This window comes from Petromyzon marinus, chromosome 42 (assembly GCF_048934315.1).
Source record: "Petromyzon marinus isolate PM22_M1 ecotype Great Lakes invasive population chromosome 42, UKy_Petmar_22M1.pri1.0, whole genome shotgun sequence".
NCBI classification, from domain to species: Eukaryota; Metazoa; Chordata; class Hyperoartia; order Petromyzontiformes; family Petromyzontidae; genus Petromyzon; species Petromyzon marinus.
The window spans coordinates 9,094,989-9,122,952 of NC_133708.1; the positions used below are offsets into that span (position 1 = coordinate 9,094,989).

Below are 27,964 nucleotides of genomic sequence, written 5' to 3' on the forward strand. Positions count from 1 at the left end.
AACAGCAGGCGTCAGGGTCAGGGGTCGAACCCTGCACATCAACACGGGGTTAGACCCTGTGGGTTGAGGGTGGCTATGCAACAGCAGGCGTCAGGGTCGGGGATCGAACCCACTTCGCAACCCTCCTGCGCACACCACGGGCGAGGGAGTTCAGCGTCTCCCTTCGCCACCGCGGCGTCTCGAACACAACTCAAAAGACAAAGAAAACAAAGACAAAGATCCCCCGTGTAGCCTGCAACAGACTGTAGGGGCAAGTGCTGTTAGCGAGTAGCAGCACCTATGAAGGCCGGCACGGCACGCGAGGTGGCCGGCACCACGCCCGGCCGCCTTTGTCTCCCCAGTGGCGATGTTAACTACACACCGCACCAGCTACTCGTTTGAGGCTGAGTCGACCTTAGGTGAGACCCACGACCGGTTCAGACATTCGTCACCGGTATTGGTCGTGTGCCGGGTGGCCAGGTTCGTGGCGCAGCGCGCTAACCGCTGCACCACCGCTCCCCCCACGCACGATTGGCACACGCACGGCCGCCATCTTACGTAGGGGACCCACGGAACATCGCAGCGCGCGCTCCACGGCCTCGTCGCTTTGTCAGACGTTCTCCGTTCATGTTTTTGGTTGTTGCAACCCCGACTTTGAGAGCCGCACGGCTCACGGGGCCATACCCAATAAGTGAAACTTGAAAACACGGCCGCGACCATCGCGGTGGCGGGTGGGAATCCCGCAATTGTCAGGCGGTGCGTGGGGGCAAGGTGGTGGGGGAGGGTGTGTGGGCAGGGATGTAGGCGGTGGGTACGGAGCGGGTCGTGGCTAGTCCCACAGCCACCCACCCACCCCTACGTAACATGGCAGCCCCGAATGGACTCGGCCGGCTTTTTGGGTTTTGCTTCGCCCGCCCGCCCGCCCGCCCGCCCCTTCCCCGCCACTCGCCGCCGCCGCCCGGTGAAAATGAATGTCGATCTCGCCGCCGTCCGCTCCGTCCGCACGTTCGCCGGCTCTTCATCCCCAGACGGGGCTCGTCTCGTCGCCTTCACCTTGTTAGGTCTCCGCCACCGCCGCAGCCGCCACAAGACGGTCCGCTGACGGACGCCGCCGCCGCGGGGATTTCTTCTTCTGCTGCTGCTGCCTTCACGGGCGTCTGGCTGAGACGATTTTACTCGGCTTAGAGGCCATGCCACGCTCGAGAAAACACAAGAGAGGTGAGGGGGCATGCCTCCCCGCGGCGGTGGTTTGTTGACTTTAGCTGCCATTGTGCAAGAGTTGTGTTTGTTTGTTTGTGTGTTTGTTTGTGTGGTGTCGTTTAATGCATCGTTAGCACCGAGGCTGCGGAATGGTTACCGTGCAGGTACAATGTGGCTTGTGCCGCAACCCACGTTGAAACAAATGCCTGGGCTCTTACTCTTTCGGTTTTATTCGGTAAAGTCACGTAGATAAAATAAAACAAAATAAAACAATTAAATCACCGACGTTTTCGGAGGCAACGCAAGCTTCCGTCTTCAGGTTAGAAAAGTGAACGCAGAATATCTGTGTCAGGGCTCTTAACCAAACACACGACTGAATAATGAGCAACGCCGAACGGGAGATGCCTCACTAATGCCCCTTTGGCTAAGGGTTGCGGGAACGTAATAAATCCGTGTTAATATGACAACCGCACAAACCTGTAGACGAACAGAGAAACAATATATACACGGTATTGTATTGTCACGCACTATCTGATAAGATTTCGAATAGGGTGTTTTTTTTTTAGATAAACAACTTAAGGAATATTCATATTCTTAGTTTTTTCGGTAAAGTCACGTTGAAGAGAAACAACAAAATAACAAAATATATATAAAACAATAAAAAATTCTCACGACGTTTCGACCATAACTCAAACGGTCATCATCAGGTGTGTCGGTTTGCATAAATTTATTTTCAACGACGTTTCGACCATAACTCAAACGGTCATCATCAGGTGTGTCGGTTTGCATAAATTTATTTTGAAAATAAATTTATGCAAACCGACACACCTGATGATGACCGTTTGAGTTATGGTCGAAACGTCGTGAGAATTTTTTATTGTTTTATATATATTTTGTTATTTTGTTGTTTCTCTTCAACGTGACTTTACCGAAAAAACTAAGAATATGAATTACTGCAGTCACGAAAGCTTTAAATCAAAATTTAACTTAAGGAATATTAATTGTGTATCAGCATTTGAAGTCAATTTGCTTTAATTTTGTGGTATCGCCCAGAGCAGCTCGTTTATACAAGAGGTTAGTTCACATTGCGTCGTCTTTAACGAGCCTGTCAGATAGATGGACAGAGCTCATGCAGACCTCCTGGCTACTTACACCAGCCCACAGGGGATTATTGTGTCCGTCCGTCCGTCGTGCATACAAAAATGGGAGGGGTGGGGCTGGGTGGAGAGGGTGGGGAGGGGCTGGATGGGGAGGGTGGGGCTGGGTGGGGGGTGGGAGGGGTGGGGCTGGGTGGGGAGGGGCTGGTCACCCCGTGGTGCCCTTATAAAACTCAACGTTTAACCCTTCTCACGCCGGCTTGTGCCCGCCCTCACGGTCGGGCATATTTGCCGAATACACCGCGTGGTGCCGCCGTTGACCCTGGCCATTGACCGAGCAACCCAACGTTCCTACCAGCCCCCTCCGCAGGAATGTGTTTCAGTTCGACTCTCGCAGCCCGCGACACACCTAGATGTGTACATATAATATAAGCTATTTGGGGACTGTTTACTAATTTAATGTAACCTATTATGACTCAACAACAATACTCGATATTATTTTCACGTTGCCTAGTCTACTCTCCCCACAGAAGTTGTGCAAGGAAAGCAGTCGTAGGTACGAGTATCCCTAACTCCTAAAACCTTACCCTAAACACTAAAATATAATCCTAACTGCGAAAACCTCATTTTGAAACCCAACCCTAAACTCCTAAAACCAAACCTTAAACCTGAAACCCCCTAAAACTAACCCTAAATCCTAGACCCCATCCCATAATTCGTAATCCAAACCCTAACTTCTCAACCAAAACCTTAGGGGCCGTCCATAAATGACGTCACGCACCTGGGGGGGGGGGGGTCAGACATTTGTGACGATGTGTGACGAGGGAGGGGGTTGAGAAATGTGACGTCACATCAAAATGCGCAACTTTAAATAAATATAGACAACACGTTCTACTTAATTAAATAGACGTTTTAATAAATGTTTTCTCCTACAACATCAGAGTGCAGCGCCACATTAAATACGCACTACAATGACAATAGTTTAAAGCGATTTGAAGCATTTTTTTTGGGGGGGGGGTGGGACAGAGCTTTGTGACGTCAAATTTGTGGGGGGGGGTCTGACTTTTTGTGACGTTGTGTGACGAAGTGGGGGGGGGGGTCAAAAATCGTCATTTATGGACGGTCCCTTATGCATAAATCATGACCATAAACCCTAAATGTAACCCCGGATCCCATAAGTGGCATCCCCTAACATTTCATCAACAAGCCCCAACAAAGGTCTGTACTTGGACCAAAAATCTAGTTTCATGATTGGATAAAACAAATTTGCAGAGAGGAGTTCGTGCCGACGGACCGCATCTACGGCGAAAGGAGTCGCTTAAAAATTGTGTGGATGAATTCGGTCCCCCCGTGGGAACGTAAAATTACCACTACTTGCTCGTGACAACAACGCTTAGATGGCCACACCTCCATTATCAATGCTTGTTTGAATGAGAACATACCTTGATGGAATCCTGACTTTTAATAATATTAATATTTTCATTGTTAATGAGTGTGGCATCGATGCAGATGTGTACACTCGTCAGTAGGGAACATTGCCAAAGGCCAAGGCGTCCTGACTGTATCAAATATGATCAAACCTCGGAAACCAAGCAGGCTCGGAACTGGTTTGTATTGGGGTGGGAGACTTTTTTTGAATACCGGGTGTGGTAGACTTGAGCAGCGAAGTGGTCTGGACAACAATTGATTATTGTCACCCTAAGAGCAGAGCTTTGAGCGCTATCCCTTAATATACTTGCGTCCTTTTTCCAGATACTCAGGTTTCCTCCCACATGCCAAAAACTCATTAATGAACTTGACCAAACTTCCAAATACTGGATCCTCCTGAAAAAGGTCGTAAGTTATAGTGAGACTTTAATGGATAAATAACTTCTTATTGGACAAACTCAGGTTTTTGGTGTTTTTTTTACTTTTCAAACTTGATTATGAATAAGCTTGTTTTGTTTATCCAAGCATACTTTATAAAACATGACCACTTAAGGGTACTAAAACGTGGTCTACATAGCTTTGTTTCGGAAGATGAAGCCTCATGTTGGGCTTATAAACTAAGTAGTTTTTTTTTAAAAACATAAATGAAAAGTGATTGGAGCATTTTCAGAAAAATGTAGAACATTTTTGAGATTCACTGAGATTCTGAGTTGGAATTTGGGTTTCAGCCACTCATGATTAAAACTAGTTTCTCAAGTTCTTTGGTTATTTCGGTAAAGTCACGTGGAATGAGAATAAAATAATAAATTGATAAAATAAAATAACACAATAAAATTCTCACGACGTTTCGGCCACAACACAAGCGGCCTTCATCAGGTGAAGGGACGAGATTGTCACCTGATGAAGGCTGCTTGTGTTGTGGCCGAAACGTCGTGAGAATTTTATTGTGTTATTTTATATTTTATCAATTTATTTTTTTATTTTCATTCTACGTGACATTACCGAAAGAACCAAAGAAGATGAATCCTTGCAGTCATGAAAGCTTTAAATCGAAATTTAGTTTCTCAAGTGTGACACGTTGATGTTTTTAGCCATTTCACGACTGTAAAAAAAAAACCCCATTAAGTTACATTTAAATTTTGATGTAAAGCTTTCGTGACTGCAGGGATTCATATTCTTAGTTCTTTCGGTAAAGTCAAGTAGAAGGGAAACAATAAAATAGTAAAAATATAAAACAATAAAATTATCACGACGTTTCGACTGCAACACAAGCAATCATCATCAGGTGTGGAAACCACAGCAAGAAAATTTGAAAACATGATAGGACCAACACCTCATCCGTGGCAGATCACTGTTGTAATTCAGTAGGCTCACATGACATTGACTTCTCCATGACAGAGGTTCTCTGCAAGCCATCTGGCTACCATGAGAGATTTGTTCATGAGGCTATCCACATATACAAACACAGACAATTTCAACCGAGAAGATGGATTCTGGCTTAGCAATCATTGGAAGGATTTGATAAACCATTTTGGGTCTTAATTGATCACGCTTACGGTGGCTTTCAGACTGCATCCATTCTTTTCATCTCCCCCCTCTTTTCCGAACATAGATGGATTCGTCCATCTGAATAACTGCCAAATCGCTCTCCGTGGTGCTAACGTAAAAAACGCCACTTTTTTCAAATTTTCTTGCCGTGGTTTTCACACCTGATGATGATTGCTTGTGTTGCAGTCGAAACGTCGTGAGAATTTAATTGTTTTATATTTTTATTATTTTATTGTTTCCCTTCTACGTGACGTTACCAAAAGAACCAAGAATATAAGTTACATTTAGTTTTTCACTTTGGCAAAATGCCAACTCAGAGCTATTTTTGTTTTAAGTTTGACTGCCATGTCATGAATATTTCAATAGCAGGGTATGTGTGAGAGTGCAATACCCATATTGTGGATACAAAATTACTTGAAAGGATCTAAGAAGTAATTCTAATAACACCTTTCATGAGCCCTTCTCTACCACAGGAGGATGCACTGCTCTGCGAGAGTTTCCAATGGACACCGTACATTACGGCATGACATGGATAGCACAATTGGACTAAACTTAACGAAAGTGCAACAATAATTGCACCTTGTAATGTGCAGTGCTGCATCACAGGCCTGCTATAAACATAGGAGGGAGGGTACATATGATTCTCAAAAACAAATTAAAACACATTATGTCGATGACTAACTTCTTTAGTAAACATGAAAACACGATTATTGTCATTGCCTTTGAATCATCATTCATTACTAAATTAGCAGATATAAGTGCGACTTGTATACTGTTATCAGATGTCACCATCATGTTGAGTTAAGTGCACATGATGATGCACACTGTATTTTGGCTTGGGAAATACTGCGAATGGTGACTAAATTATTTTAAATGTACATTTATATGCAAATCTATATACCACATTGAAACAAAGTTTCTCAGTAATTGTGGATGAGTGTATATTCAAATGTGGGTTTTACAATGATTTGCCCAGGTTTACGTGTGACAATTACTTTGTATAGTAAAGTTGTGTCAAGTATTTAAACAAAATTTGCCAATAAGAAATTCTGACAAATTGCCACATAAATGTCTGTGACAATGCAACACTGGTGCATTTTGAAAATGCGAATTGCACAAATGTTCTTCCAGTCTGCATTGTGCAACAACATTCAATGGTTTATTCTCCCTGTTTGTAAAGAGCCAAGAGTTTTATGCTTTAAACAATCCCTCTCTTTTGTACTTTAAGATATTCGACCATATGTGTAGCTATATCAAGATCATCCTTGAGAATTTGCTCCCTTACCACTTTGAGAATGGAACAGTTAAAATATTAAATGAACTTTATCTAGTTCTTTGTAAAAATTAATAAACTATGTGCCTTCTCATCAAATAGCCAAAGCCGCGGGTTTTCTATTTTGTTTTGGTATTGCGACTCTACGTTATTTGTTTCATTTAATGTCATTTCAGGGTGCAGCTTAAGATTAAATTTGTTTATTGAGTGCAACGCTGTGTCATTTTTACTCCACCCTTTCTGATAGGCATTCATTGCAAAATTAAACACAATGCAGACATAAGTGAGGCAAGAGGTTAATGCCCCTTTAAAAAGTGAGTAGAGCAATAAAATGCGTACTGTGTACATATAATTATATTTGGTAAATAACTGGGGGACAAAAAAAACTGAAAGGTACACGTATAAGCTTGCTGGTAATCATACAGAGACAAAGTAACTCATGTATCTGAAAACATGCAAATGAGATACATCTTGTTGACTAAATAAAAGTAAGTGGGATGAACAGGGCATGCCACTAGCCGGAATGATTGTGGATGGTCTACACTGGTAATCGAGTGGCAGTCGGTGGAGGGTACATGCTGAAGAGGATTACCATTGCAGAAGTGTTGGAGCTGTGAGATCGACTCAATTGTTTGTGGCATTGTAGGAATTCAAGGAATGGTGACATGATGGGGAGGTCTTCATCCAGCGGTGGGTGGCTAATAGCTGTTGATTACGATGACGATGGCTGTTTGTACATTTCCTATTTGCAGGTGGAGTCGCTGTGGAGTCTCCAAAAAATGACGATGCAGTCTCCTCGTTAGATGCTGTTGCTCAAAACGACAGCACCAATGGGGTGATTGGGGATCATGAAGAAGGTCAGTTTGTAAAGCATTAGCGTCTGTTCACTCACGTCTGATTACTGCATTGGTACAATCACGTATAAATCATGACCAAATCATCCTGCATACACCCCATTATTCCAGGTATAGCAAGCTAAGCACGCTTGAGCCTGATTAGTATGTATGAACGTCTTTCACACCATATGTAGCCAACTGCGCTAATCGGAGTATACAAGTGGGAGACTGCCTGGGAAATCAAGGCATTGCAGTCTTGGGTCTACAACAGGTGGTAGAACAGCAATGGATTTATGATTTCGTCTGTATGAAGCTTTGAGTTTGCAAAAAAATATTTACAGTTTCTCTGGGTTCCTTGCACATGCTAAATATAAGTAACATACAGTGAGGGAAAAAAGTATTTGATCCCCTGCTGATTTTGTACGATTGCCCACTGACAAAGAAATGATCAGTCTATAATTTTAATGGTAGGTTTATTTGAACAGTGAGAGACAGAATAACAACAACAATATCCAGAAAAACGCATGTCAACAATGTTATAAATTGATTTACATTTTAATGAGGGAAATAAGTATTTGACCCCTCTGCAAAACATGACTTAGTACTTGGTGGCAAAACCCTTGTTGGCAATCACAGAGGTCAGACGTTTCTTGTAGTTGGCCACCAGGTTTGCACACATCTCAGGAGGGATTTTGTCCCACTCCTCTTTGCAGATCTTCTCCAAGTCATTAAGGTTTCGAGGCTGACGTTTGGCGGTATGACCTTAATCCCATAGAAAATCTGTGGCCTTACATTCCATGGAAAGCAAGAGATCCTTCAGCTGTGTTTTTATGCCTCATGTTTAAAATGGAAGATGTGTTGGCATTGTCTGGATCCGGCTGTGGTGCTGGGGTTGTACATTTCCGGGGTCAGCAAGTCTGGGAAATCTGAACAGTTGTTTGTGTTGTTCGGTTCTATGCACATGCCTGTTACATTAGTCTCTCTGCATGGCCTGGTAGTTATCCGGAACATATATCAGTGATGACTGTGTGCTGCCAAGGCCTATGAATATCCATCCTTACATAAGAACAACATCATAGTGGCACCACAGTGGCGAGATGTTAACTACCTCGCGAGGTATACTGGAGGTCGTGGGTTTGATGCTGACACTGATGCCTGCTGTATATTTGGAGTTTGCATGTTCTCGCCGTTGTCGAGTGGATTTTTCTTCGGGTCCTCCAGTTTCCCCCCCCACATTTAGCAACATATCCGTTTAGAGTATTTGGCTGCTATAAATATCCACGTGAGAAGCCACTTCATTGGGCTATCATTTGTGCCAGGTCCCTTCTGAAACAGAGCTATACAGCTGTGGGCTTTACCTGTTCAAATAAAACTAGTTCAATAGTTAATAGTTATGTTTTCTATTTTGATTTAAAGCTTTCGTGACTGCAGGGATTCATATTCTTGGTTATTTCGGTAAAGTCACGTAGAAGGGAAACAATAAAATAATAAAAATATAAAACAATAAAATTCCCACGACGTTTCGACTGCAACACAAGCAATCATCATCAGGTGTGAAAACCACAGCAAGAAAATTTGAAAAAAGTGCATAATGGTTTAAATGACACTTCATAATCCATTTAGAATTATTCTGAACTAGTCAAATATTGTGTGCCTTTTCTGACCCAACTGCTAATCGAATTATTTTTCGTAATTATTTAATCTCTAACTTGTGAACAAGCTTCACGCGGATTAAAATCATTCACAGATGTTAGTTACGATGACGTTGCAGCATCAAGTATTTCATTGTCTGTGTCGTATAGCCATCATGATTTATCAAGGGCACACATTTTTTAAAAATATTTGTATGACTTCATGAACGATAACTTGTGATAAAGTCACGTAGGTATAAAATAAAATAAATCACGTTGAATAATAATAGCTAGGGAACACGTCTATGACATGGACATGTAATAATCACTCGCATATTTGGCCACGACCACAAACATTGTGGAAAAAAAACCTTTTAGAAAAGCGAATTAGCCGATATTTATTAGGAGAAGTCACCTGGTATCTTGATTAATAGCTGCCCCTTTCACTGTGCTTCTGAAGATAGAGGGTTTAATCCGGGTCAAAATAAATCATTATGTAACTGTTTGTTGCACAAAAGTAAAGGAAGCTTAAATGTGTGTTCTGTGAGACATTTTTTTAAAATAATGTTTAATGCATATAATTCCTCAAAGTAATTTTTTTCCTGCACATCTATTATTTCCATGAACTAGAGTGTTCTGTTATATATTTGGTCTTAAAAGTGCATTGTTTAAAACAAAAAAATTAGGTGTACATGAGTTATTTTTGCAGGTTATCTCATAGTAAAAAATTATGTTCTCTTTGTTTTTCAGATGGGGATGGTTTGGCTGATGCCAATAATGAAGAACTGGAGCTGAAACTGAACCAGTGCATTGAGAACACATTAGACAAGAGGTAACAACTGTAATTAAAATGTTGTCTTTGATCACCGTAAAGTCTTGCCTCTTTGCTAACGTGCGCCCCTCTGTCTACAGTTTAAAAACCCGGCAAGCTGGCCTCAAAGGACTCCGGGGCGTTCTGCGGGAGCAGCTTCTCTACGACGTTCTGATTGATAGACGAGTCACAGTCACCGTCTCTGTTGAGAAATGTCTCAAGAAAGGTACGGAGTTATTTGCGCTACCTTGCAGAAGTGCATGTTTTTTCAACTATATTACATATTTGGCGTTTCAATCTAGATTTGAAGTTTTCGTGACTGCAGGGATCCATACTCTTTGGTTCTTTCGGTAAAGTCACATAGGTATAAAATAAATTAATTCACGACGTTTTGGGCGCAACACAAGCGTCCGTCTTCATGTGGGACAACCACAGCAAGAAACACATTGCTGAAGCGGGCAAAAGGGCTGCTGCACCAAGAGGCCATATAGGTAAGAGAGGGGGGAGGAGCCAGGGAGGAGAGACAGGGAGGTTGGGGGTGTGGGGTAGGGGGAGTGGAGGCTACAAGTAAGATACAAGCACGGCAAAAACATGCCGGGGTGGGGAGGGGAAGTGAGCGGGGCTGGGAGTGGGAGGGTTAGGAAACTGGAGATGCGGACATGAAGGCAGGCCAAAAGCAGTTGTGGTTTTACCTGGTTAATAACATCCTTCCAATGATCGCTCAATCTGTATCCATCTTCCCGGTTGAAGTTATGTTTATATATCTGGATGGCTTCATGAACAAACCTTCAGTAGGCTCACATGCCATTGACTTTTCCAAGACGGAGGTTCTTTGTAAGCCATCTGGCTTCCATGAGAGATTCGTTCATGAGGCTATCCACATATACAAACACAGAGACAATTTCAACCGAGAAGATGGATTCTATCTTAGCAATCATTGGAAAGATTTGATAAATCATTTCAGTTCTTGATTGATTGTTCACGCTTACAGTGGCTTTCAGACAGCATACATAAAAACAAATTTCGTCTCCCCCCTCCTCTTTTCAAAAAATAGATGGACTAGTCCTGGCAAACAGCCAATCGTTGCGCGTGACGCAAACGTTATTTTTATATATATAAATAAATAAATATGCCGTTTTCAAAATAAATTTATGCAAACCGACACACCTGATGATGACCGTTTGAGTTATGGTCGAAACGTCGTGAGAATTTTTTATTGTTTTATATATATTTTGTTATTTTGTTGTTTCTCTTCAACGTGACTTTACCGAAAAAACTAAGAATATAAACCTTTGATAGTTGCCCGAAGGTTTGCAGAGCACCTTGGTCTAGGAAAAAACAATATCATGAGAGCCCACAGCGTTATAGCAGTGGTCAGCCACGGCGGAGGTATTGGTTCTGCCGTGTTTCAGATCTGCCTTGTGTTCGTGAACACGGTCCGACACATGCCGTTTCGTTTCCCCAATGTAACAATCACCACAGGTGCAACTTAGTTTGTAGACTCCAGGGTATTGCATGTCAGGAATGACATCCTTCACAGATGGGATTAGGTCACGGATTTTGTGTACTGTACTGAATCGGACCTGGATCTTGTGTTTGTTTAAGATTTTGGAAATCTTTTTGGTAATGCCTGCTATGTATGGTGACGTGGTGGTTTTGATCGGCGTCTCAGGGGGTTGTTTCTCCATGGTTGGAGAAACAGCTTTGCGGATAATGCGGTACGAATATCCATTAATCTTAAGGGCCTGGTGTACGTGTTCCAGTTCACTGGCTAAGTGGTGTTGGTCAGAAATGCAGTGAGCCGTATGGTGTAGTGTTTTGATGAGCGAATTTTTCCGTGCCGGATGGTGGTGGGAATCAGGTTTCATATAGGAATCTGTGTGGGTGGCTTTCCTGTAGACAGAGTATCCCAAAGAGCCATCAGGTCTCTTCTCAAACAAAACATCCAGGAATGGTAGCTTGCCATTCTTCTCCGCTTCCATGGTGAATTTGATGGATGGGTGTATGGAATTAATGTGGTTGAGATCTAATCCCATCTGTGAAGGATGTCATTCCTGACATGCAATATCCTGGAGTCTACAAACTAAGTTGCACCTGTGGTGATTGTTACATTGGGGACACGAAACATCATGGCTTGGTCCGTGTTCGCGAGCACAAGGCAGATCTGAAACACGGCAGAACCAATACCTCCGCCGTGGCTGACCATTGCTGTAACGCTGTGGGCTCTCATGATATTGCAAACCTTCGGGCTACTATCAAAGGTTTGTTCATGACGCCATCCAGATATATAAACATAACTTCAACCGGGAAGATGGATACAGATTGAGCAATCATTGGAAGGATGTTATTAACCAGGTAAAACCATAACTGCTTTTGGCCTGCCTTCATATCCGCATCTCCAGAGGACTAACCCTCCCACTCCCAGCCCAACCCACTTCCCCTCCCCACCCCGGCATGTTTTTGCCGTGCTTGTATCTTACTTGTAGCCTCCACTCCCCCTACCCCACACCCCCAACCTTCCTGTTTCTCCTCCCTGGCTCCCCCCCCCTCTCTTACCTATATGGCCTCTTGGTGCAGCAGCCCCTTTTGCCCACTTCAGCAATGTGTTTCTTGCGGTGGTTGTCCCACCTGATGACGGGCGCTTGTGTTGCGCCCGAAACGTCGTGATTTAATTAATTTCGTTTTATACCTACGTGACTTTACCGAAAGAACCAAAGAGTACGTTTGGTGTTGTGTTTTAATTATGCACATATTAATTACAGTTTGTGTTAGCACGCATGCATGCATGTGTTTTGTAGAATTTATTTGCTGCTCTGGAGACCCAAATGCCAATGTCAGCATACATCCAAGAAATTTAATGCAAGTGATTTTGGAAAACGATCCGTCATGCACTTTAGTGGCTCTGCCTGACGTAGTTAGAGAGAAAAAAGAAACAAGAGTTGATCAATTTCCCCCCACATATTGTTAAAATGTAATTGATTTATGTTCGTGAATCCGCCGCTTGTTAAGCAAAAGAACAAAAGGTGCAATGTTGCTGCGGCATCCGCGGGGAATTACATCATGCACATTGAACCTCGTTTGTTTGTTTTTACGCCGAAGCATTTTGTAAAATGGCTGTTTGCGGGACTTTCTGTCTTCAGGGCCGCATTTTAAATGAGCAGCTGTTTACTAAAGCGTACACCGCAATTTGTATGCCCCCCCCTCTCCCTTCCCTCGTGAACCGAGTGACAGGTTCCGTGTGGTGTTCACGTGTGCGCCCGCTGTTGTAGGAAATGGCGAGGAGCAGGTGTGTGCAGCCACGCTTGCCTCACTTCTCTGCATTCAACTGGAGGGCGGCCAGGAGGCAGTCGAAGTCTACCGGGCTACCCGACCACTACTGGTCTCAATCCTCATGGACAAAACAGCCACTGCAGTGGCCAGGCAGAGTGTGAGTTTAAAGTGGGGCAAGAATTGTCTGTGGGCTGACTGACATCCACCTGTTTTGCATGCTCCCTTACCATCGGGTGCCAAAACTCTGGTGGATAGTCGCGTAAGATTCCTTAAGTGGAACTTTCCCCTTCACACCGACTTACACGAACATTTTCACCTAGGTTGTTGATGCAACTGTCTCCAGGCCTCCCTACTGTTCTGTACCAGCCAGCTATTGTCCGTAACGCTACATTGCGGGGAGCAGAGGGCAGTGGAGAAAAATACATTGTTGTACTATATTATGCCTCCACGTCTATGTTGCCCGCTGTCACCAACCCACATTGACCAGAGGTGGTGGATTATGGTCAGATGACCCTCGTGACCTGTATGGCGTGGGAATGGACTAAAGGGCTCTTTATGTCTGGGAACCAGTCACCAATTGTCGTGCAACTATCTGCCAAAAAAACAAAAGAAACCCATTATCCATAAGAGTGTTTTTTTTGGGATAGCATAAATATACACGTGTCGTTAAACCCACCGCCACCAGACACAACCAACTAGTAAGGTTTGTCACGTGAACAAAACATGCCAATCTGTTACTAGTACAGCACACCGGTGTCTTGGAGAGTCAATCCACAATATTTTAACGAAACATTTATATTTATGCGATCTAACACGAAAAAATATTTTGGATACTATCAGTCGCGAAAGCTTATGTGTTAAACAAATCCACTTATGCCAACGACAATATAATTGATCTCGTTCTGAATTGGGATAACAACAAAATCACACAGGTTGAGTAACAGTGATTGGATGAAAATATCTACACATTTTAAAAAATATATACGATTGCCTATTGGTGTAAGATTTCCGTGTAAAATGTCATTACATTACCTTAGCTGAGATGACATCAATGCTTATAAGTCACCTGAAATCTATATTTTTACTTTTCTGTAAGGTTGGCGCTAGGTATGCATGTAAGGAGAGTTATGTATTTTTTTGCTCACAATACTTGTTCGGCCCTGTTGTAAATCCACTGCGGCATGAGGGCCTTCCCTTGCCGTACAGGTCGCAACAGATATTTGACCATACTTCACCTGCTAGTCGGTTTAAGTTGGTAAAGGAGGAGTGCATAGACATTGCAGCATCGTAAAGTACAATAATGCATTTTGCTGCACTGCCCTTTAAACACCACATGACGTAACCCCATGTCAGCCTATGACACCAGTTTAATATTTTGTGGTCACCCATCCAAACAATGTCCAGGGTCAAATCTGTTTATACTTGCATGATTTGATAATATCAGGTCCATTTTGGGGAATTTAGTCAGACTAACACTAACAATACATGCATTGCATGTTGCTTGTGTGAATCAAGTATTTTCGATTCATGTATGTTGTATGTAATAGGTTTACATGACCTGTGCAGCTACGAGACATGCTACATTCACCACAATGTTTAAAAAATTAAATTTAATACCTAATTGTGACAATTTGGCAAACTGCGAGTAGAGAAAATAATTGCGTATAACGTTAAGCTTCATCGGGACCTCGAAGCCACACTGTAACCTTGTAAACTGTAGCACGTCATTAAATCTGAAAAAAATAATCTATTTCAGTGCGAGTATTAAACTGTGTAACTTGGCACGCTGCCTGCATAATCAGTGCTTCTGTCGCAGACAATTGAGTCACTAAGCACATCTGTCATAGGTAAGTGTAGCCTTGCTGCTGGGAATATGCTCTAGTCGAGTGGTTTTTATTTTTGGATATCCCATTTGGATGCACACCAGGGCTCCTCTCGTACTCACTAGCAAAGGAATGCTGCAGTCTTTAGTTACATTTTGATAGTACAGCTGGGATTGCTATGGACCATGACTTTGCATTAAAGTGGTTCTTAGCCACGGTCTTAAAGGCCCTGTGCTTTCCATTAAATAGGAAAGTCAATCCAATCTTGAGTGGTTAATGCCATGATGAAAACTGTCAATGATAGCTTGCAGTGTATCCATTTTAGTGACTGATTGGAATCAATGCCCACTGAAACCAATTTTCAGTTTTAAAGTAAAAAAAGGAAATTATAGGATGTGCTATACCTCTGGTGATTTAAAGCATCATTGAAAAGTGCATAAAAGGTAAAATAAAATATCAGTCTTCTTTCTGGAAGCATTTTTAGCCTAATTGCAGCTTTCTTTGACAATTATATTTAGCGTTACATCCTCATATGATATGCGTTCACTGGCCTTGTTTCTGTTGTGTAATGGAAACATTTGACCTCTGTTAAACAGTGTGCATCTGCCCTTGGAATTTGCTGCTTCGTCACAGCTGATGACATCGAGGTAATCGTATACTGTATGCAAACCAAACAATAGCATTTCAACCTTATGCAAAATTTTGAGTCGGATAAATTAATGTTTGGGTTAAGTAAAGAATGCTGCTTTCAGTTATATAGCTGATGTTTTTGTAGGTTTATTGGCAATCCGTAGTCTATGCTGCGGGTTGTACCTAGTGGTTATCTTCGCTTTCATGACTCATGTTTGAGTTGACACATTTAGCCTGATTGTAATATGCGAGAATGAAGGACACACTGTACAGGTGTTTTGTTCTTCCAAAGTCTTGTCTACATTCACAGTCTTGTTAAATTATAAGATGTTTAATCAAACAGTCACATTTGGCCAAATGTTACACGTTTTACATAATGAGAAAACACATTATACCTCAATCACACAAGCCATATAAATATATAAACATGTTTTACAAATTGTTTTACTTTAATGACTCATTGCATTCCAGTGAGTAATTATCTTACACCACCTACCACTCAACTTCACCGACCAAGATGATTCAACACTCATCATCATCAGCCATGAATAGTCTACTGCGGATGGAGGCCTCTCATCGATTTGCAATGTAAAAATCCATCTAGCACTTGGATTCAAGTTGCTCTCACTGCTCTACCGCTGCAGAGAATACGTCTTTCTGACTGCATCCTTTTAAGAGTGTTCTCACCTTTGGCTGCCCCTCCGTTGTTAGCCTTGGCCACTGACCATCATCCCTTGTGGCGTGACCTGCCTAAGCCCACGTTTCTTCACAGACAAGTCTCTTTGATAGTTGAACGTGTACTCGAGGGCTATTTGTCGAAAATAAAGATATACCTTTCCTCTCCGTGACACTAGATATATATATAAAAAAAAACATTTTAGTATTCTAATTCGTACTTTATTTTACGACTCTCTAGGAGGTGTCTGCAACCATGACGGTGTTGGAGACGCTGTTCAGCCCATGTGGATGTGAGGCAGGAGGAGTGAGTGGGGTGTTGGCAGCTGGCCAGGCACAGCGTGCGCTCCAGGCCAGTTCCCTGCTGGCCTGGACTCTGCTCCTCACCATCTACCCTGCCTCTGGCCTGCACGCCCTGCTGCAACGGTGGGGGCGGTGCGGGAATTAAGGACCTCTCTGGGCTTCACAAGCCCAGCTTTCATTTAATCGGAACACGGGCCTTGTAGGTTTCAAACATCACCTAAAATGTGTAATAGGCATTGATTTGTGTGACGGTGGGTTACCAATTTTGGCGTCGCTCCACAAACAGAGTCTGCCAGAGTGAGGTAGAGCAAGGTGTGTCAGACTGTACCTTGCGGGTGATCACACAACATCCCAGGGTCGAGGCAGCAGAATGGGTTTGAACAATTTATTCAGGTTCAGCAAGGTTATGGGAGGTGGGGTAATAGTGGTCACTGCCACTTCCTCCAAGAAACAGAGGCACCATGCCTTCCCGACACTATTACACACACACCTAAACCCTGCGCAATCCCGTCAGAATCACACTGAAAATACCACTCTTGGCCAGGTAGGGGTATGATTCACGCACACCTAGTCCCTACACAAATTCGTCATGCGCACCCACACCAGCATGCAATTCTTTTACTGGACCATGTGTCCAGACACAGGAAAACAAGCACCCAAAGGTTTTGGTCCTTCAAGTTATGGTCAGAATCGCACCCTCCAGTCATCCACTACAGCAGACACCCCCTTCGTCCACGGTATGCTACGGTGGCCACTTCTCCATGCTCACCTAGAGTGAGCAGCACTCCCACTGTACACTAGTACCCTTCTAGGGAAACGGCAGCAGCACTGGCAGCAGCAGCTACACCACACAGCAACAGCACTCGCAGCATAGCAACACCACACAGCAACAGCACTCACAGCATAGCAACACCACACAGCATAGCTACACCACACAGCAACAGCACTTAGCAGCATAGCTACACCACACAGCAACAGCACTGACAGCATAGCTACACCACACAGCAACAGCACTTAGCAACATAGCTATACCACACAGCAACAGCACTAGCAGCATAGCAACACCACACACCAACAGCACTCACAGCATAGCTACACCACACAGCAACAGCACTCACAGCATAGCAACACCACACAGCAACACCACACAGCATAGCTACACCACACAGCAACAGCACTTAGCAACATAGCTATACCACACAGCAACAGCACTAGCAGCATAGCAACACCACACACCAACAGCACTCACAGCATAGCTACACCACACAGCAACAGCACTCGCAGCATAGCAACACCACACAGCAACAGCACCAGCAGCATAGCTACACCACACAGCAACAGCACTGGCAGCATAGCTACACCACACAGCAACAGCACTTAGCAGCATAGCTACACCACACAGCAACAGCACCAGCAGCATAGCTACACCACACAGCAACAGCACTTAGCAGCATAGCAACACCACACAGCAACAGCACCAGCAGCATAGCTACACCACACAGCAACAGCACTGGCAGCATAGCTACACCACACAGCAACAGCACTTAGCAGCAAAGCTATACCACACAGCAACAGCACTTAGCAGCAAAGCTATACCACACAGCAACAGCACTAGCAGCATAGCAACACCACACAGCAACAGCACTAGCAGCATAGCAACACCACACAGCAACAGCACTTAGCAGCATAGCTACACCACACAGCAACAGCACCAGCAGCATAGTTACACCACACAGCAACAGCACCAGCAGCATAGCTACACCACACAGCAACAGCACTTAGCAGCATAGCAACACCACACAGCAACAGCACCAGCAGCATAGCAACACCACACAGCAACAGCACTCGCAGCATAGCAACACCACACAGCAACAGCATTTAGCAGCATAGCTACACCACACAGCAACAGCACTAGCAGCATAGCAACACCACACAGCAACAGCACTCACAGCATAGCAACACCACACAGCAACAGCACTTAGCAGCATAGCTACACCACACAGCAACAGCACTTAGCAGCATAGCTACACCACACAGCAACAGCACTGGCAGCATAGCAACACCACACAGCAACAGCACTTAGCAGCATAGCTACACCACACAGCAACAGCACTTAGCAGCAAAGCTACACCACACAGCAACAGCACTAACACAGTTTAAAGCAGACAGGGTCGGGCTGAGCAGAGGCACCTGGCTGCGCCCTCTTCCCACTTGACAAGCTCCCCGGCCCATCTCTCTCACCGTGCTCTTCCAGTTCTGGCCTGCCGCCCTCACCTGACCGGGCTCTTGTTGTGGTTTCGTTGCTGCCTCATTGACGCTGCACATAAGCTGGCGTGCACTGCTGGAGCGAGGACCTTTCCTGGGCAGCCTTCCTCCTCCCTCTGTAGCTCTGTTCACAGCCCGCTTTATATGCTTATCTACACAATATGTGCCACACCTGGACCTGCTCAGGACATTTCTGGGTCTCTTAAATGAGTCGCCACCTGCTTTGAATCTGCCCCCACCCCCCTGAAATTAACTCAACAACACCAATGTACATTCAATTCACCCGTAACATGGATTATGGAAAGAAATCATCTGCACTTACTGAAGAAATGCATTGTGGTCCTCTTGGCTTGGGTCACCATCGATTTAAATTTTAGCAAATGCCAGACAGCAGTGATACAAGGATAGACAAAGATCAGTTTGTCCTTATTAGGACTCATCAGCAAAGTAGAGTCAAGAATGCTCACTGCTACAAAGTTTGGTTCTGGAAACTGTATATGTCGAGTCTCCACTTCCACACTGAAGGGCCCAACAGCACAGCTATTTTTCCAAAAATAACCGAATCTGTATGATGGGTTATTCTCATCGTTTTCAGATTTGATTACGAGCCTCATGATGCGCCGCTAGCACGTTCGTTGTTTTGCAAGTGCTGTTCTTCCTGGGGGCGTAATGAAAAATTAACAGAGGCATACATTATGGATATGCACGTAATATGTTTGTACACATAGCCAAAGGAGAGAACGTGCCCGATTGGACCTCCCCCACGGAGATGGAGCAATGAGATCAGCTCATCCGCGTGATTGAGATGGTACTGTCATGGTGCGGACCGTGATGGATGGCGACTGTGAGGGGAGACATTCCTCCAGCAGTGGATAGATCATGGTTGATGGTGATGCATAGTGCAGTGTATTGCAGCTGTTGAGGCCAACTGATTTTGGCTCAGGACATGCAGCCCTTGATTCTTGCATGAATGTTCTGTATGCTTTGTGCTGTGTGCTTATATTTTGAAGCTTTATAAAAAAATTATTTACTTTATAACTTTAGCATAGATATTAAGTTATAGCTTGTCCTATTGAGTTAAAACTATATTTTTGGTTTATTTCATTTTAACAAAAACAATTTACAATCGAACAAAAAGTTCAGCATCATTAAAGACGAGTCACAGCTTCAATTGGTGTATAAAAAAGACACTTTAAAAACAGTAGTATCTTGATTCATAATTGAAATATAGGTTAAACTTCCGTCAAGACATGTATGATGTGGCCTTTCAGGCAAGTCATTATAATCTTGTTGTGCCAGTCTATCAGCATTCAGTAGATTGTGAGGCTGGATAATAAAGTCCCAAAGAAGAAGCACCCTTGTCTTACACTGGAGCTTGTAACCTTGGGGCATGAATAGAACTCATGCGGAACTGAAAAAACTTGAGTCCCCGATGTCATGCTCCCTACCCACCAAAACTGCCTGCCCTTGAACATTCATCACTGTGGAAGCCTACCCATAACTTGTGCTAATTATAGGAGCAATATACCTTGAGGTCATCCTTTGGTATGTAAGCCAATTAAATGCACAGCATTGTAACTAAATGCAGCGCTCTAATGACCATGATGTCATTGTCATTGCTTGAGTGCAGTTAATAGCTGAGTCAGTTTGTTTTCTTGCCCTGCCTGCGTATGTTTATTCTGATATATTTGTAGTTTGATTTTATTATAACTGGCCAGGTGGCGCATCTTAGAGTAATTGGAAGGTTTATGAGTTCAAATCCTAGTTGGGGGTAGATTTAGTAATTTCTCCCTCCAGGGTCAATGTCAAAAATGGCTCTATTGGGAAGTCAACAATAATTTTCCGATGGTTAAACTCGCCCCCATGCTGAAGTGAGCAGGAAAGCACTTTTCCCTTTTTGCCCACCCCCCCCCCCTTCAAATTATTTATATCACATCTAAGTGTAACCAATTCTCAAGATGCTTTATAGAAACTGTGAAAAATATGTCATAGAGACAGTCATTCACAGGCAGAGGGAGAAAAAAAATGCCTGTAGTTTGTACAGGGAAATGAAAGTCGATAGCACTGATTACTGGGGTCAGGGAGTCCAGAATATGGGGTAGCAGATGAGAATGAGCGACCTCTCGCTGGCAAAACTGATTCGGCGCTTCGATGGAAGTCCCTGATTGCTAGAGTAGAGTGCCTAGAGGCCAGGTTAACTATCGACGTCATTGTCATTTATTGTTGTGTAAACCAAAACTTTGCCCATCGCGGGTTTTCCCCGTCGCAGATTTTACTATTTGGGCCAAATTTGTTGAGGCACAGTTCACCGATCGTGCCCATGTGGTTCGACCATTTTGGCATTTTTGACCGTGAGATTCCTCACAGTCAAAACTGGAGGAATACACACTTCATCATCATCATCATTCATCGTAAGTAAACATTAATAGTTTTTCTTTTAGCCACATAAATTTACTGTACATATCATTCATCTTTATTTTCAGGTGTACGTACAAGTGTACAGTACTGTACATACACTACATCGAAAATCATTCTATACATTTACTGTACAAGTTGTAGCAGTTGTCCTGCTGTATCGGTTCCGCCTGATGAAGGTCGCTTGTGTTGCGACTTTACCGAAAGAACCAAAGAGTATGGATTCCTGCAGTCACGAAAGCTTCAAATCAAGATTGTACAAGTTGTACGTAATACTATAGGGAATATGAAGCATATTTTATGTAAAAAAAATACTTCCCGGTTCCTGTTTGGTTTCATGTAGGGCAACAAAACAAAAGTAGGGGGGCTGTCATATTACGAATCGGGGAACCAAAACCTATTTTTTCCCGTATGTGTGTGAGTTTGCGGATTTGCCGATTGGGCAGTGTTTTGGTGTACTTCAAGACCTGTTTCTTTCCTTTGTTTAACAGGCATCTTTCTAGTCTTACTGAGCTCCTCTCTTGCGAGGACGTGACTGTGAGAATTGCTGCCGGGGAGACAATGGCTCTGCTTTTTGAACTATCGAGGGAACTGGATCAGGTATGTTACAGTAGGTACCCATACTCAATGGAACCCGAACTCATGCCGCTTCTCCTTTGATACAAGTAATTGGAAAGTGCGTGGGAGAAATGGTGGTATGAAACAGCTTGACTTTCTCGCAAGTGTGTATTGGTTAGCAACTGAAGTTGCTTTAATTAAAGCTGTATCTCGTACATGAGCCTAGTAACTAATGACTGCATAAAAATGCATTCTTGAATTTGGTTATGCACTTGACGTGGTGAAATTCCAATTCTGAGAATTAAAAATACAGTAAAACCTTGGATTGCGAGTAACTTGGTCTGCGAGTGTTTTGCAAGACGAGCAAAAAATTTAAATAAATATTAATTTGATAAACGAGCGAAGTCTTGCAATACGAGTAGTATGTATTTGATTTGTCTGCCGAGCGTCACATGATCACAACTGATATACGAGTGCTTTCATATACGAGTGCTTTTGGATTACAAACACGTTTCCGGAACGAATTATGCTCGCAATCCAAGGTTTTACTGTATCAGCTTAAGTGCCATGCGGTGAACAATACTCTCGCAGGTACGGTGGAAAATGTATTTCCACTCAAATTGATTTGAGTCGTCTTGAAGAGATCTCAAAAGTAGCTAGCCCCCTCGCTCGTCAGCCAGCCAGCAAAACTTTATTCTAATATACTATGGTAGTATGATAGGGTCTCCCGGGTTTTTGCGTGGGATACACAGCCGGGGTATCCCACCCACGAGGGTGGGTAAGGCAATGCTGCGGGATTCGGGTGACATCATCACGCAGATGTGCTCGGTGACATCACTGCGCACAAGCACCTGGCCACACCCCAGCTGGGATTCCAGGCATGAATCCAGCCAGCAAAACTTTGTTCCAAACACAGTATGACAAAGCTTAAATTTGTGGGACAACAGCCCATGCACGTATTTAATAGATTAAAGCTACTTGTTTTTTTCGGATCGCGCCTGCCGCAAAGGTGTTTTGCTTGCGCGTTGGGCTTGGGCAGGACTTTGTCTTCGAAGGCACCGAGGGGCTCTTCTCCCAGCTCAAGGCTTTGGCCACGGACGGCAGCAAACACCGGGGAAAGTGTGATCGCCGCAAGCAGCGCGCCATCTTCCGCAAGGTCCTGCACTCCGTCCAGGTGCTCTCTCTTCGCTGCGAGATTGCACGCGGGTGGTGTGCAAACAAGCGTGCGTTGATTGCGTTTAATCGCTGGAGGCTCGTGAATGGTTTTTAATGGTCCACTCCAGAAAAGTGATTAATGGGCAATATTAATAATTAAAATATGAACGTTACTTTATTATGAATGCAGTGGTGCAGTGGTTAGCAAGAGCATGTTATGATCCTGGTGACCCGAGTTCAATTCCGAGCCACGGCTGACATCGGTGGCGAGGGATAACTTAACCGGTTCTGTGGCTGCCCTTGATTGGCCCACGCTGAGCAGTGTCGTGAAGTGTGGTGATACAACGTCACCGTCTTCATCCAGAAATGTATTTATAAAAGGCTATAAAAAAAAATCATGAATCTACATTTGACAAAAGTGGCTTCCCGTTCATACTAGCTTGTGGTGGAAATTCAACATTAATGCAGCAGGGGTGAGATCTTCATAAGACAACAATGAGTAACTTAGTGAAAACCAAATTTAAAAAAATTTAATTGATGTGTTTTTTTACAAATCGCTATTTTCATACCTAATTTGTTTGACACGCACACAGGATGGGGAGGTTCTGGCCGAAACAGTCAAATTCGGCCTGGAGTGCATGTACGTGAACAGCTGGGCACGGAAACGCACCTACGAGGCCTTCAAGGAGGCCCTCGGCCCGGGAGTGTGGCCTCACCTCCAGGTTGGTCCCACTTCCATTGTACAGTCAAACTGCCCTTATCTGCCTGTTTCAAGCAGGGCTTTGGCCACGGGAGTGACTCATGCGTAAGCTCTCTCTCTAAAACTAAGTCACCAAGCTTCCCAAATCTTTCAACGACTCGCCTGCCGTGTCACACATCCACCCATGAAGGCTTGGATATTCTCAGCCAAAGAGCTACCAAACCCAAGGTGTTATCATAAAGGTGCAGCTCTTCAAATGCTTGCCTACACCACTACTGGTGGTAGGGTGGGGGGTGGGCAATGTCACAAGCCCATTAATTAGTCTCATTCATTTAGAGGTAATTTTTCAACATTTGGATGTTCGCCCAACACCAGTTACATTTACATCATTAGACCTCCTTTGCCAGTACCAAAATATAATAATAGGGTTTTTCCCCTTTTTTTCTGGCAACAAAACTGAAACCTTTTTACAAGGATTCATGTCTGCATTAACCACAATACCGGCAGTCAAAATGCAAACAAAAAACATACTATGATAATATATGCATTGTCCTTGAAACTGATTGGTCCACACCAAAGGACGGTTTTATTTTGAGCCTCGAACCAATTGGTGCTCGACCAGATGACGCCAAAAGGCGTGTTTGCATTTTGACTGCAGGTATTGTGGTTAATGCAGACATGAATCCTCGTAAAAAGGTTTCAGTTTTGTTGCCAGAAAGAAAGGGGAAAACCCCTATTATTACCAGTTACATTCTTTGGTTATTAGCTCAAGGAGGTAACTGGTGAACGTGGAGGAAACCCATATGGAATAGGCGAAGAACATCCAAGTTCCACACAGTAAGGCACTCGAGTTGAAAATTTAACCCAGGACCTTCTTGCTGTTAGGCACAAATGGTACCACTGCACCACCCCGCTGCCCCCATTAATTTAATGCGATTATCTGTGCATTAGAAGAGTGCTCCCGAAGTGGAAGCATGTATCCACGTATAGCCCACAGGTGCAGCCTGTTAACGCGACATAATGTAATCTCATTTCGCTTGCATGCGTGCATAATTGTCGTTTATAAAGCTTCCATCTTTACCATTTGAAAGACCTCATGCAGTTCAAACACAGAAATTGCATTTGTCAACATGTCTGGGGCGGATTTGTTTACTCAATTTCGTTGTGCCACTTATTTCATTGAGCTCATACGAGAACAACTCCTTACGGCATACTTTTAAGATTCATTGCGCGTTCGTTTTCAGCGTGGATCTTTACAACTCGAGCACACTCGCACTTCCCTGACAGCTTCTGAGTGCACTTGAGCAAACAGGAGTTGGCACGAGTGGGGGGAATTGGGTTTATGTGCTTTGCTATTGTGCACTTTGTACAAAAGAGGGTTCTTTCTCCCCGAAAATAGGAAACAAATTGTGGCAGCTCGGAGTAATAACAAATGGACTAAGTTAACACAAACCACTCAGCAGTAGCGCGCACGTGTGTGTGGCCAATAAAAATGTAACAGTGCCATCGGTTCATTCATCAAAACTGCGCTCGCGATACACGCAATCGAGTTGTACGTCACGGAATCTTTAGGCGAATTAAGCAAACAAAGCTGCTGCACGCGAGACTGCACAAAAAGCGAGAAGCGTTGCAACCGAGCCGGTAAACAAAAACGAGACTCGAAACAAATTGATTCTTGAATCGAATCGCGAACCCCGTTCATGACGGTTCCTCAAGTGGCTGGGTTTAGGTGAATTGTTGAATGGCAAATGGTCATTTCAGCTGTTGGCAATTCATTCTCGGTGACCACTTTCCCTTTTGATGCATCTTGAATTCGTTTCACTTTTTATGCAACACCACTCTCGGTTGGTATTCTTAATGGAGGGGTGATGGATTAAAGGTATTGAATTAACGTGTCATTCAAAGTGCTGTATTGCTTTGTCCTGACCAAACCACGTTACATTCAGTTCCAATATTAACTACATGTTATAGGTTATTCCTGCATGGATACTGTATGCGATTATTCAAGGAGAGAGTGCAATGCAATGTTGTGACGATAGTATGAACAACAGATGTCCAGTACCCTTTGGTTACTGAGTATATTTTTATTTCCGCTGTGATAGAAGCATACATTTATATCTCTACAGCCTGACAGTAAATTTACAACGATGTGGATGCGAGGTTATTTTTAATCAAGATGATCTCACATAGATCACCATCTGCCCATGTCTAAACATTGTTGATTTTTATTTGGCAGATAGCATTTCTTCATTTCAAACGGTTGATGCAAGCGGAGTAGAATTGAATTTCTTTCAATTATTAGTATTGAATTGGGTTCCTGACCTCTATTATTTTTGACAGACATCCCAAATTGCATCGCTTGTGATTCACATGGCTTTTAAATCCAAGAGAAGATCCTATGCTATGCTATTTCTCTGCCTGTCTCCCCCCCCCCTACACCTTTTGACAAATGTGTTTTAAACATACATTTCCTTAAACGTGGTCCGTCATTTGCGGTGCATGCAACGCGGTTGTGAAACGGTTCGTATTCCACTATGAATTGCTGTGCACTGGTTTAAAATGTCATTTTATGTTCCAGGGAAATGTTCTACTCAGAGACATCTTTGAGCTGGGACCACCGATATTGATCAATGCAGCTTCTGTCCAAGCTACAAAATTGAGTAAATTTGAGCGGGTAAGGCCTTCTCACGTATTTGGCATTTATTGTGCTTCTGCGGTCGTCTGGAATGCTCTTCTTTTACGTACGGTGCGAAAGAAGTTCAATGTACGTGCTTGGCATTTAAAGTTTGTCTAACAATGATCGAGAAAAAATGTGGTACAAATTTTGATTTAAAGCTTTCGTGACTGCAGGGATTCATATTCTTGGTTCTTTCGGTAAAGTCATGTAGAAGGGAAACAATAAAATAATAAAAAAATAATAAAAATATAAAACAATAAAATTCTCACGACGTTTCGACTGCAACACAAGCAATCATCAGCAGGTGTGATAACCACAGCAAGACAATTTGAAAAAAGAGGAGGGGGGAGACGAAAATAATAAATGCGGCCTGAAAGCCACCGTAAGCGTGATCAATTAAGACCCGAAATGGTTTATCAAATCCTTCCAATGATTGCTAAGCCAGAATCCATCTTCTCGGTTGAAATGGTCTCTGTGTTTGTATATGTGGATAGCCTCATGAACGAATCTCTCATGGTAGCCAGATGGCTTGCAGAGAACCTCTGTCTTGGAGAAGTCAATGTCATGTGAGCCTACTGAATTATAACAGTGATCTGCCACGGCCGAGGTATTGGTCCTACCGTGTTTTAGGTCTGCTTTGTGTTCACGGATGCAGTAAGAGACATGTCGTTTGGTTTCTCCAATGTAACTAATGTGGTACAAAACAAAAATCAACAAAAAATATCGAAAGTGTTCACGACCACGAGGCAAATATTTTTGATGCTCAAGTAGTTTGCATAACATTTCATATAGTTTAGCCAAGCATGCCCATAATGTATTTTGAAACCAATAAGTCAATGCTTTGGGCTGAACTTCGCAATAGATTTGCATTCAAATAGACCGGTTTTAATGCATGTAATTTTGTCCCATAATTTTTAGAACAACTTCAACACGGCAACGTTCAAGGCACGGACTAAATCAAGAGCCTTCCTTCGCGACAAACGCGTTGACTGCTGGTGGAACGACTAACCCAAAACTATGGGCTATATATATACACACACGTGGTATTTTGCCTGTGATATTGGGCAAAATGGAAAGTTAAATGTTTTGAGGCTGCAGCATCTGCAGATGGATTTAACAGACATTAATTTTAACAGCTGTCTCATATTTTCAATAAAGAAAGTCTCCCACACTTATTTTTATGCCTGATGCAGTTTCCCCATGGGGCAATTATCATGTTGGCATAGCTGCTGCATAAGATCAGACTGCCCTGCATGAATGAATGCTGAAAGACATGCTTTTATATTGTTACTTACATGGAAGTTAACAGGGGGATCTGTTTACCGACTGATGGTTGACAGTTTTCAAACATAACACGCAATGTTGACCAATGGCTATTACATCGTAACATGTATAAATAATACTGAAAATAAATATAATCCTGATGGGTTTTTTTTACGAGAGAATGCAAAACAAGCTGAGAAAAACAAACACGAAAGAACTTGCACATCGATTACACGTTGCACAAGCTAAACATTGCTATTTATCTGTATTTTAAGTTACATGTGTCAGTTGCCTAACTTATTAAAATAAAAAACCCGTCATTTTTTACATTTGCTGGAATAGTTTGCTGGGGCTGTGTAACCATAGTATTTACTGAAGCAAATGTGTACCATTATAACAGCAGAATAAATATTGAAACCTCAAACAA

General features: G+C 43.3%; 1 protein-coding gene across 1 annotated transcript; it reads left to right on the top strand.

Moving 5' to 3' along the window:
- Positions 1-903: 903 nt before the first annotated feature.
- On the top strand, positions 904-27,964 carry LOC116951109 (interferon-related developmental regulator 1-like). Its single transcript, XM_032969516.2, has 12 exons — positions 904-1,197; positions 7,278-7,382; positions 9,743-9,824; positions 9,905-10,029; positions 13,073-13,230; positions 15,493-15,543; positions 16,443-16,627; positions 21,676-21,784; positions 22,782-22,916; positions 23,491-23,619; positions 26,176-26,271; positions 27,193-27,964. Exons 1-12 carry the CDS (start codon positions 1,170-1,172, stop codon positions 27,280-27,282), a joined length of 1,293 nt encoding a protein of 430 aa, XP_032825407.2. The 5' UTR covers positions 904-1,169; the 3' UTR covers positions 27,283-27,964.